Consider the following 13081-nt stretch of genomic DNA (forward strand, 5'->3'; position numbering starts at 1 on the left):
AATTTGCTTCTGCCAAAAATGTTAAAATTGTAGATAGTGGATTATTTATAGATGAACTACACCCATACCTGGGTGCTTCTCCTGATGGTATGCTAACCTTGTATATTTTAATGTAATTATTATACATGGTTATCCCTCAGGTTTGCTAGGAGAGGATTCAATCGTGGAGGTGAAATGTCAGTATAAACTGCAAAAGATAAGAAAACATTATTAGAAGCAGCCCAGTCATCAAAAAGTTATCCAAGCTTTTGTCTTCAATTGAATGATGCAGGAAAATTACAACTCAAACGCAATCATAATTATTATTATCAGGTGAATATTATAACCTATTATTTTGTTATTTACACAATGTTTCAGATACAGGGACAATTAAACATATCTAGGAAAAGTTTATGTTTTTTTATTGTCTATGTGAATGATGAACAACCATTACATATTGAAATCATTCAAAAAGATGAGGTGTTTTGGAATGATGTGATGCTGCCGAACTTGACTACCTTTTATTTAGATTGGATGTTGCCTGAAATAGTTAACAAGTTATGATTACATTCTGTCTATATTAACTATTACCTATTATAATAACAGTTCTTACAAAGTCATTATTTATTGCATAACCATGCTTGTACATAAAGTTAACAATAAACTTTCTAGTCATTTTACATAGTTCCAATTTTTGTACACAGTAAGAGACAACATTTTGTATTGTTCCAATAGTGCTGGAATCTGGTACACATCGTCTTGCAACCTCTACACTGATCCTCCGGAAGCCGTTTCTTTGCTGCAAACGACTGCCGGCTTCTCTTGGAGATCAAGGTTCTCCATGCCCTGTTGATGGCGCTCATAGATAATCCATCTGATACTATAGTTACGCATTTTTCAAAGTCGGGCCAATGAAGTTCTTGTAGCATGGATACTTTGTACGGGTAGAAATGCAACTTTTCCTCGCTATTTTCTCACAGGTGCCATATGACGGTTTTTGCGGGCTTTGTTCAAGATGAGCAAACACATCTAAATACTACTGCCTCGTTAGCTACTGTTGGGCGACCAGGAGATTTTCTCGAAGCAACACTTCCTTATCGTCAAATCGGTTAACTAACAATGAGTGTGGCGACGTAAGTTCTCATCGTCCACATCATGTTCAGGATAGGCCTCCCGAAATTCCTCCATCCACAGGCGAGTCGAATACGTCCAAACTGTGTTTTCTTCTTTACTACCATTACGGAAATAGCACTTCAAAAGCAGCTTATTTTCTTCCACAATAAAAGGCATGCGGCAATCTTGTAATTATTGCTTGCTAATTGGTAGCTTTGACAAAGACTGTTTTGTAAAACCAAAAGATGTAGGCAAATGGTTGTGGAAACCGGAAATAAACGTTTCGAAAGGGAGGTGGCAGGAGAGTTAGATTTAGAGGTTATGGTTAGTATTGGTTCAGCTTTATATGCGATGCGGCAAATGATTACTAAAATCATGTTTCATAAGAGCGGTACAATTTCGATCGCGTTGTACATATTCACCTTTCTATTTGAGGAAACTAAGTAGGTACTACTACCTGTTTAGTTGAAAACTTGTCACCCAAATGGGATAATATAATACAATGTATTTTATTTACATCACACAAACATTAGTAAATTCACGAAATAAAATATTTTGAATTGCAACGCCCTACATTGGCGCCACGTTTTCCTTGCGGCAGAAGTATTGAACTAAAAATGAATATGGCTGTTTGAAAAGTAAGTGGTACTGATTTTCTATAAATCTTCTGAAGTATACAGTTTCTACCGCTTATTTTTAAACTCAAAGCTTTCTGGGTGATGGTAAATGTATTAAAATAATAACAACTCTCTACGCCATGAAAAAAAAATTCATGTTATTGTCGATTTTCTTTTTACTACTAAAAATATTTCTTATATAATGTATATCATTGCATTCTGTACTAATACATTTATGATATTCGAAAAGAAATTCGACAAATAGTGCCATAAAATTTGAAATTTATAGAAAAAGGGTGCAGGTTGTTTTGAACTACTATTCAATATGGCGCCGTAGCCTAACGCAGCCTTAAGGTGCGAGCATTGAATAAAGATTTATTATTCAATGGTGCGAGTCACTGCTTATTCGATGGCTACAAGTGAGATAAGAAGACGTGATCGACGTGTTTTGTACATGGCCACAAAGATAATGAGATTTCGTGTTATAGATAGTCTAAAGTCGAGCAAACACTTGCAACTTGCATAATATTAGCAATTCTTACACTATGATATTAGATACTAGCAGTGACATCGAAAATCGATAGTTCACTAAAGAAACTATGGAACCATTGAATAAAAATAGTGTTTTTTATTCAATGAATCCTTCACGCGCCATATTCCTAATTCTGTTCAGTACTGGTACCTATACTCGAAACAAGAGTTATTTTCTATGAAACCGACAGTGTCTCTTACCTTAAGTGCATCGGAAACATATTGGTTGCCATTGTTAAAATATATCTATAAGTTTCTAAACAATGTACCAGGTGGTACAGACATTCCGGAAGAAATATTTGACCTATGAATGCAACAACAAGAGCCGAGTTAGTTAACGCTGATACAGTTATTTGTTGTTCATATTTAGGTAGATAAATTGATTGATACAATTATAAATGGTTTGAATTTGACAGAGCCATTCGGAAAATATCGAATTATAGATTTTTTTCGTCAATTCCAACATTGAGGTAGTATTCATTGCCATATGTTACTATGGCTAGAAAACGCACCATTCGATATAGAGAAACGATTGAAGTTAAACTGCGGGCAAGTAAAATTGCAGCAAATACGTGTCCTCCGCAGACAATAAGTCTAAAGCCACATGGAATCTTATTAAGAATAAGAGAAATAAAAAATAAATAAATAAAATGTTTCAGAGAAATATAAATGCGCAATTGATCCGAACAAAATGAATAGTTTTTTTTCAGTAATATTGCCAGTTATTCGATACCAAACTATACTCTGTTTTTTAACTAGGAAGACGGATTTAAAAGTTCCCGCAAAAAATCTTAGTTTCTATTGGCTCGCGCTGCGCCCGTTTTACACCCAGGAAAAATACTATTGACATGATTTACCTGTCAAATTTAATCGCGATTCTCATCCTTAACTGTTGTACTTATTTTTGAGTTTTCGTGTGTTCCCAGTCCTTTTGCATAAATTTTAACAAAGTAAAACAGTTCTTTTAAGAACTAAAGTTGATATTTCGCGTCCTAAGTGTACTGGCATTGGTGATGGATTCAACTCCAAGTACCAGTAAAGCAAGCTTGTCTCCTTTGAAAAAACGTTGTCGCTTAAACTTAGGTCATTTTATCAGTCTCCGAAAAGCAGTTTATTATAAACACTTATACACAAATGTTATCTGATACTCCGGATATGAATTTTGCTACGCTTGTGTTGAAGATTACATCTACCACAGGTAACGTAAATAATGATGTAGGTATATATTTGGTTATTAAAGTATGACACATATTAGGAGTTGCACGATCAACAGTATACCGGATAATTAAAGAAGATCGAAGTACTGGGATTGTTACCCCTTCGAAACGTTCCGGTGGTCATAAGGCTGTTGCAAATGTGAGCTCTGACGATTGGCGGAATTGTGTGCAACACGTTATTAAGGAAGAAAATAAGATGTGTAAATTGGATGGTCTAATGCATACACTTATAGAACCATTAATTATTTCACTCGGATCGGAGGACAGTGACAGTTTTAGTGAACTTTCGGAAGACAGTGTCTAAATCGCTTATACATAAAACAGTGAACTGTGCTGTTTAATAATATGAATATAATTCCATTGCTCGGAATTTGTTCAATAACTTAACATTTGTTGTAAATTGTAATGTGGATTGTGTAGTATTACAACTGATAAAACATTTAAAACTACAATTCAAAACAATGTTTCAAAGGTCAAAAAATGTATGCAGCATTATTACCTATTATCAATGTATTACCTATTTATTATAATTCATTCATGCATAATATAAAGTAGTTCCTATCAAATAATAACCCAAAAGCATAAATAATGAAATCTATCCAAATGTGAAAGAAAAATACATCACGCAACACACAATACATGTCTGTATAAAATGAGTCTATTATTTTTGTTACTAGATTCTAGTGACATTTTCAGTGTAAATCAGGTTTTTAAATCCGTCTTCCTAGTTAAAAAACAGCGTATAGAGACCCTTTGTTTAAAATTTATGCCTTATGTCAATGTAGTTAAAACCACTTTTCCGGTTTAACGAAGTTTCTTTCAATGATGTGAGACAATTTCAAAAATGAGAAATCATAAGAGCAAGGACTGCTTTGGACTAAAAACAATTATCACTGTACCTACCCCTTACGAAGTTATTAATGCGTGTACACGAACTAATACTTGAGGATCGTCTATTCAAAACCAGACATGTCCAGTAAAACTAGTTTTGAGAAAATCACGAAAAACTATTGTAGCCGTGTTTTTAAAATTTATTAAACAATTGTATACTGCATCGGCCTTTTGCCATCGATAAAATGCTTTTCTAGATATCATTGAATTTTTTTGCATCAAAATGCCCAATTTTAGGGAAATTTTGGATTGGACATGTCTATGTTTGATCAGTCATGATGGACATGTCTAGTTTTGAACAAACGCTCATATGGACGTATCCTATTTTGTTCGACACATACTAGTCTTGAGGAAAATGAAAAGGAAGTGTGATGGTCGCAAGGACGTTTTAAATGATTTTAAATCAGGATCGGCCTCTGCGTACCTAATAATATTAACCAACATTTTCAACATTGCACGGAAAAGATGACAAAATCTTACCTCATGGTTGCCTTTGAAGCACGTGCGGATGTAGGTACACGTTTTTTTTCGTGATCCACTATTAATCTCGCCAACAGTATGTTCTTCCATTGATAAACACACTCAAATTCAATAAGATAAACCACAACCCACATAGCCACCGTATATACTTAGTAAATTCATAGTATGTGCGCCTTGGAACATCGCATGTGCATTGTAGGTGCAGTATTATAATGGCGCATGTGCAATGCACATCCATAGTACTACACATTTTAGCCACCAAAGTAGGTACTTAGAAGCTACTCAACGTATATACGATTGACGTTCATAGTATATTCTGTGTGATAATTAGCACATGCTACTAGAATATGCCTGGTATATACTCTGTATTATTACCTACCTACATTATGGGTGGGAATGTAAATAACTAAAGGGTGGTTGTCAAAAAATATATATTGCACAGTAAAATACATTATAAGATATGAGTATCTAATTATATCTATACCGTTGATTGTTATGTTGCTATTATATATCTGCATTGTTGATTACGTTCGCTTCTTTTTTCTGTAACCAAATAACAAAAATAATTAGCAAAGCACATTTGCAGATCAAAAGTATATGTTTAGGACAATTCATGCATGCATATGTACCTATATATACGTATGAGCGTGCATATATGTTTAACATATACATTCCGATGTATTTATGTAAGATTTTTGTATCATTTATATTATAAAGAGCTTACTTTTAGGCGTTCCGTCAACTTTACTAGATAATACTTTGCTGCCGCAATTATATCAGAAGATGTAGCATTAGATGTCTTCTGATTTTGACGCACAGATTCTGTAAATAACAGTTTTGTTATAAACAACCCCCAATTATTTTTATTAATACTTACCAATAATAAGTTGTGCAGTTCTTTCATATGAATTTAATGCTTTCTTTCCCTTGGCCCCTTTCCAGGAAAAACCTTTAGAAAATTCATCTGAAAATAGTTGTCGCATCACATTTCTTGTGGCATGTTTCACATTTTCACCTCCTTCTAAACCAAGCAATTTTGCCTAAAAGGAAAAATAAGATTTTTTTAAACTATAAATCATCTTACCGCTGAATCAAACTTCAGCTTCAGGAGCTCTTCAAAATCTACAAGTTGTTGAATTGTTTTTAATGGAAGAAATTCTTTAATATCTTTAAATACGTCTTCGTTAATCACATTATTAGCAGAAAGTAGAATTTGGCGATCCATTCCTTCTTGTAGTTGATCAATTTTCAGCTCCATTCTAACCACACGCCGTTGTAAATCTCTGAGTAAATTGAAAATTTGATTTTCAGTGTCGGTTTCTATTGAGAGATATACAATTAAGACAAAAACTAAACATATTAGCATTAGATTACCATGGCGAAACGTTTTACGTTGCAAATTTCCAGCTGATGATTCAAAATTTGTGGGAGTGTTCATGGAAGCATCTATGAAACACTGCAATAAAACTCAAAATATTGATCAACAAGTTTTTAATTTGCATACATCTTTCTACTGATTGCGTATTTGTGCGATCATCAAGTAATGTACGTCGTTGTGGGTGAGGAATTGTATTTCCATCGTAAAGATCTTGACCCGTACATTTTTTTGATTTAAATAAAATAAGAAACAAAATAAAATTTAAAAAACAGGGTTTGATTTGTTTTAATAAAATTAATTATTAGAAGCTTTAATTAAAAATTGTATCACATAAATATGTATTTAATTACAAGCTTACCATACGACGAATTGGTTTGTTTTTGGCCCTTCGCAGACAGAAGCGTTTTTTTGGTCCATTGAGAATGAACACTGTCATTCACTCTTAACGGCGGAGTTGCTGCCCTAGATGAACCACCATCACTTTGGTAGCTCTCGGAACTAGTTTCAGCTTCAGATGCATAACGTAGTGGAGGTTTACGAACTCGAGTATTTCCCGAGGTATTTCCAATTTCTTCACCATGTGATGAGACATTATCACTATTTGTACCACGTGCAGCACGTCTATCCGCTTGCGCAAAATTATCTGCAATGCCTACATTAATTTTGGAATGTGTATATTTAAATAACTTACCACAACGTGAAAGTATTTTAACTTTATAGCTGGGCCATGTAGATGAAGGTTCTACAGCAGTTTCGATCGCATTTCTAATATTTTTAACATCTTTAGTTGTTGGAAAATAGACTTTGCCGTGGTTGAATCACAAAAAAATGAATGACTCTGTGAACGGTTAGTTGCCACTGCATCCACTTCCAAAAGTGCAACAGCATTGTGAAGTTGTTTACGAATCAAATTTTCTTTTTTTTTGATCGATCCATACCAAAAACGAACTAAAAGGGAAATGAAAATCACAAACGCTATAGTGTCGCTATTATTGTCAACTTTCGTTATTTTTGAGTATTCATTACGTTTAGGTTGGTTTCCGAACAGTATTACTTACCCATAATCATTGCTCAAAACATAATAAGCACAGAATGCGTCATGAGCCGAAAAGATCCAATTGTTGGAAACGAGTACATGTACGTAAAATTGCAGTAAATATTAACTTGTGTCTCGTCTTCTGAGTAACGAATACTTTTACAAAAGAGCAGTCGTTCGATACACCGAGTACGCCAACAGTAACACACACTTAGTTTGTATGACATCATACTGCCCTACATATGCAGTAAATAAAAATATACCTCAAGCAGCAACTTGGAATTGAAATTGAAGAGAATAAAATGTATAAATGGTAGTAAAATTGGCCTAACCTAACTTAATTCGTCAGGATTCACTACAGCAACATAAGGCATCTTTAATGATATGATATTACAAAAGTGAGCTAAGTCGCATATGAAAATTAAACTCACCTTTACAATTAATTCAGATAACACCACACAAAAATTTAAAAGAAATTCAATGTGTGGCGACCATATTTGTTTATTGATGGAGTTGGAGAACGACAACGCGCTTTAGCCTTAGCCGTCGCGGTTTTGACAGGGTGCTTGCAGCGCCACACGTTAATAACATTGCGAAACGATCAACGCGGCAGTTTTAAATATTAATAACGTTTTGTTTTTATTCAAGTTTTTTAATAAGCATGTTTAAACAGTCGCATTAATAAATAAAATAGTACATAATCGTAACAGCGAGTTGCCGAAAATAATTTCTTATGTTGTTTATATGTTTTCTTAATATGCTTTGATGCAAAATTGTAAATGGCAATAATTGAATAACTGATTGCCAAAAAAAACAACATTATTAGCGCAAATGGCAAGGATAACTATGTGTTTGAAAACTGTTCAAATTTTGTACATAAAATGAAGCAAAACATTAAAAAAATGTTTTCACTAGTTGATATACTAAGTACCTACAGTGTACATTCGATCCATATCTACAATTCCAGTTCTAATGAGCATGTGCTATGCACATGCACTAAGGAATGTACTTTGCAACTGTATACTATGTACATACTATGAACGTACGGTATATCTCGTATCTACTGCGTATATACACAGCACTTGGTGTGCTATGTGGGAACTTCACCTGAAGAGCGCACTATTTATTCCTTTAAGCACTAATATAGCGGTGAAACAACACAACAAAATTTAACAGGTGATTAATTTTAGCGTATAGCTAATAGGTGGTGCCATCCACTGACGAATATTGCGACAATAATGCAAAATAAACCTATACAAAGGAATCTGCATCACTTAGGACATGATCAGTTATTTACAAATGCTATTATAAAAGTTAAGGACATGTCTAGTTTTGATCAGGTATTCACTTGCGAAGTTAAATAGTGGACATGTCTGATTTTGATCAAACGCTCTACTTTCGCTATGCATTTTACAAGGGACATGATCTGTTTTGATCAATTCAGTTACCACAGTCGTATTTAATTCAATAAAATCTTTCGGAAACAGTCGAAAAACGAAATTCATTCGAAGTTGGACATGTCTGGTTTTGAACAGACGCTCCTCACTTCTCCTAAGGTGCTATTGCGTCAGTGTTCCGATCCTAAAAAAAAGGGAATCAAACTGATAGGAACAATTATCGTCCAATTTCAATTATATCCGTATTCGCAAAAATTTTTGAAAAATTATTTGTTCCTTACCGAAATTCGTGTTTTTTTAAATTACTATTATTCATGCCAAAATTATTATATATCTCTTTTATTATGATTAAATGTACTTAACTTTAAATTTCATAATTTTGCAGATCTCGTGATAAATGGTAGTTGCGATGTCGTTATGGTGTCGGAGACTTGACTCAGCAGTGATAATGATGATCCAATCAGTATTTTTGGGTACATTCTGTTCCGTAGAGATAGAGATGGCCGTGGTGGTGGAGTCGCTATATACTCGTACATCGAGAGATGTTTTAACTATGCTGTACTGTGCTCTTCAGGTAGAATAGAGCAAATATGGGTAGGTTTACTGATTAATGATAAAAAAACTAGCACTCGGTTGTCTGTGCAGACCGCCACATTGTAATCTCTACTATTTTATATATGAGTTTGAGGAAACTTTAACAAGATTTATAGTAAGCCATGAATATGTCGTATGCCTGGGAGACCAATTTAAACCTATTAATGAATCATAACCCCGGGGTAGCATACTTAAACATTACATTGCAAAACGTTGAACTTTATCAATTGGTTAACACTCCTACCCGTGTTACGTATACAAGTAGCAGCATTCTCGACCTTATGATTATTTATTAATGATCAGGATCGTGTTTGTACATGCGACATAGTCCCCGTTAGTGACTTGGCTGATCACGACGTTGTCATTGCTACCTTAAATTTCAATTTTAAAAAACCAATGCCACAACGCCCTTTATTGTATCGGGATTACAAACAACTTGATACACACGAATTTGCCCATTTGCATTTGCATTCGCTGCCATTTCACGATATATTAAATAAACATGGTGTAAATGATAAACTAAACTATTTTAATAATCTTCTATGCCATCTGTTTAGCGTTCGCGTTCCCCTTACAACTAAAATCTTCATCGCCATGGGTCTCCGAGAACACCAAAATATTTAATGAAGCTAAGAGATACCTAGGTAAAGCTCTGCGTAAAAGTAGGAAGTCGGGAAATCCACAACACAGGCAATATTATAAATCTATCCGGAATTATACAAATCTTGTGGTTCAAATAAAACCTCAACTATAAATTGTGCAAACAAATTCAATCAGTGGCGTCAATTTTATGGTAGCGGACTCTGTAGCGGATTGATCCATAAGAAAAATATTGAAATCCCGTCACATATGCAAACGCCGAGGAAATAAATTCGTTTTTTATTAATTTTATACCTACTTTCAATGGGACCGTTGATAGAACGATAGAATCGTATAATAAAACCAAACTTGTTGCTGGTAGGGCTGATTTCGTGTTTACAACCGTTACTTGCGAACAAATACATAAAATTATTTCAAACATAAATACAAATGCCTCTGGAGTGAATAATCTTAACATAAAATTAATAAAGCAATGTTGTCCATTTATTATTCCATACATTACCCATCTGGTAAACACTGCCATCTTAGAGTGTGACTTTCCATCCCTATGGGAAATAGCAATAGTAAAACCTATTCCAAAGACTGCAAATGTCGAGTTCATAAGAATAAGAATGCATAAATGATTGTATTTGAAAAGAAAGAGGTGGCTGTAAGTAGTAGTATGAAATGAATGTAATTTTGAAGGATAATAAAAGTCATATTTAGAAAAGTAAAATCTGTTTTAAACGCAACATTATTGGCGACCGTGGTGAGATTGAATTGTATAGAAAAATCCAAAGTACCCACATCGGAAAATGGATGTAGAAAAATTGAAAAAGAAACGAGCTGTTCTGAGGAGCAATGCAACGAAGCTGATGAATAAAATGTTAGATACAGAAGTACCTGTGGTGGAATTAAAAGCGAAACTTAATATGTTGAATGATTTGGAACCCGAGATCAACATTCTCAATGAAAGAATCCTGGATATGATGTTAGACGATTTGGATAACGAAAAGGAATGCGAGGATGAAAATTATCGTTGTCACATCATAACAGAAGAAGTACATAAGTGTCGTATTATAATAGAACAAAAAATATCGATATGTTCACTACAAACACAACGTATAAGCAATGAAGATGGTCATAGTGGTACTGTAAAGAGTGATGGATCTGGAAAGATCAATAATTTTAAGTTGCCTAGATTGACATTAGAAAAATTTGATTTGGCACCAGGTAACTTTTTATCGTTTTGGTCACAATTTGAGAGAATACACAGCAGTGAAGATCTTGATAAAACTACTAAATTTATGTATTTACGCATGAGTTTACTAGGGTCAGCTAAGATACTGATGGACACATATCCTAACACTGCCGCAAACTATGATAAAGCTGTAGATCATTTAAAGAATAGATATGGAAGAGATGAATTAATTGTTCATGCTATATATAAAGAATTGCTCGCTTTAGTCCGGAGCAGACCATCATTATCAAAGTTAAATGATGTCATATCAGCGAAAATTAGGAGTCTTGAGTCCTTCGGTTTCAATAGTGAGAGAACCGCATTATTAGTTCCTTTAATCGAAGAATGTCTGCCGGAGGAAACGCTGATACTATGGGAAAGACGTGAGTCAAAATCAAATGAAAATAAATTAGACGAATTGATGAAGTTCCTGAGTAAAGAAGCAGAAACCTATGAAAGAATACAAAACTGTAAGGTCGAGTCTTCACCGTCGAAGAGTACTGCTGCTGCGTTAGTCGCTGTACCTCAACAAAAATCAAAATCTGAACAATCTCGACCTGTTACATGTGTGTTTTGTTCAGAATCTCATTTTAGTCAGAATTGCAAGAAAGGATTGTCTATTGAGGAGAAGCAGAAAATTGTGAGTAACCAAAAACTTTGTTTTGCTTGCTTGCGTCCCGGGCACTGTCGGTTTCAGTGTCGTAAGTATGTTAAATGTTCTAAATGTAATCAAAAACATTACGATATTATGTGTGTTCCACGTACTCCTACAACTGCGGTTAAGGAGACACCCACTTTAGTGGCTTGTGCTGACAAGCCAATGGTTATAATGCAAACTCTCGTTTGCTACGTACACACAGGTCAACTTATTCGCGTATTGTTAGATTCTGCATCCCATAGGAGCTATATAACCAAACGTTTAGTGCAAATAATTAAGCCAAATTTAATAGGACAAGACACTTTCAAACACATGTTATTCGGAGGACAAATATCCTCAGAGATAGCGCACAATCTTTATGAAATTGAACTTATAAGTTTAGGTGGTAATAAGAGGTTTAAAATGAAGGTCCTTGATCAAGAACAGATTTGTGGAACAATTGACACTGTCAATTGTGAAATGATTGAGGAAATAAACCAGCTAGGCATAATTCTAGCTGAAGATGGAGTAAATCGACCCGTTGACATACTAATTGGAGCAGACACAATTGGAAGTTTCATCACAGGAATGAAACTTATTAACGAAACATTAATTGCATATGAAACCGTATTGGGATGGTGTCTTTTAGGTACGTCATCGATGTCCACAACGACGATGACAAACTTTATATGTTCGCTGGTTTCACACCCTGAGTCTTTATGGGATTTAGATGCATTGGGTATTGAAAAGCCTAATGTGACACATGACAGTAATGAATTAGCGATCTACTCATTCGAACAAAATATAGAATTTATCGAAAATAGGTATTATGTAGCCATTCCATGGTCCGAAGGTCATCCTACATTACCTACTAATAAAGGTTTAGCTGAGACTCGATTGAATTCTGTTTTGAAACGATTGGTAAAAAATAACTTGTATGATTTGTATGACAATGTATTCAATCAGTGGCAAGAAGATGGAATTATAGAAAAGGTAAATAATAATAAGGATATTGGACATTTCTTGTCACACCGCCCTGTCGTGAAAGAGGGAAAAACAACAAAGATTAGACCGGTGTTTGACGCATCAGCAAAATGTATAAACGGTGTTTCACTTAATGAATGCATTGAAACGGGACCCAATTTAATAAGTGAATTGATGCCTCTTCTACTCCGATTCCGACTATATGAAATTGGGGTGATAGGTGATATTAAACAAGCATTCTTAATGATTGGACTTGGGAATGAGTCTGACAAAGAAATGTTGAAATTTTTTTGGTACCGTAATGGAGAAATTATTACATTTAGACACTGTCGAGTCGTCTTTGGTCTCGTGGGCGCGGCTCACTTTCCCAAATCGCGAAACTTGTGTGACTATGAACGGCAACTCTAA

General features: G+C 34.5%; 2 protein-coding genes and 1 long non-coding RNA gene across 7 annotated transcripts; 2 read left to right on the forward strand and 1 right to left on the reverse strand.

The window, feature by feature from the left end:
* The first annotated feature begins 2 nt into the window (after positions 1-2).
* On the forward strand, positions 3-653 carry LOC116160150. The gene is made up of 3 exons (XR_004143149.1): positions 3-87; positions 141-312; positions 358-653. It is a non-coding gene; the product is annotated as an uncharacterized LOC116160150 (long non-coding RNA).
* A 4589-nt stretch (positions 654-5242) lies between these two features.
* On the reverse strand, positions 5243-7807 carry LOC116159153. 5 transcript variants are annotated; one of them, XM_031472088.1, is made up of 8 exons: positions 7674-7807; positions 6898-7154; positions 6565-6849; positions 6203-6274; positions 5913-6148; positions 5706-5868; positions 5553-5650; positions 5243-5371 (listed from the first exon to the last, which is right to left on the reverse strand). In XM_031472088.1, the coding sequence occupies exons 4-8, from the start codon at positions 6264-6266 to the stop codon at positions 5333-5335; spliced, it is 600 nt and encodes a 199-aa protein (XP_031327948.1). In that variant the 5' UTR covers positions 6267-6274; positions 6565-6849; positions 6898-7154; positions 7674-7807; the 3' UTR covers positions 5243-5332. The 5 variants fall into 5 exon arrangements, with proteins under 5 accessions (XP_031327948.1, XP_031327944.1, XP_031327947.1 ...); XM_031472084.1 differs by having other exon boundaries at positions 6203-6284; XM_031472087.1 differs by having other exon boundaries at positions 6333-6849.
* Positions 7808-10627: 2820 nt separating this feature from the next.
* LOC116166460 lies at positions 10628-13081 on the forward strand. Its single transcript, XM_031481413.1, has one exon. The coding sequence runs from the start codon at positions 10628-10630 to the stop codon at positions 13079-13081; it is 2454 nt and encodes an 817-aa protein (XP_031337273.1).

Source organism: Photinus pyralis, unplaced genomic scaffold (genome assembly GCF_008802855.1).
Source record: "Photinus pyralis isolate 1611_PpyrPB1 unplaced genomic scaffold, Ppyr1.3 Ppyr1.4_LG1, whole genome shotgun sequence".
Classification (NCBI taxonomy): Eukaryota; Metazoa; Arthropoda; class Insecta; order Coleoptera; family Lampyridae; genus Photinus; species Photinus pyralis.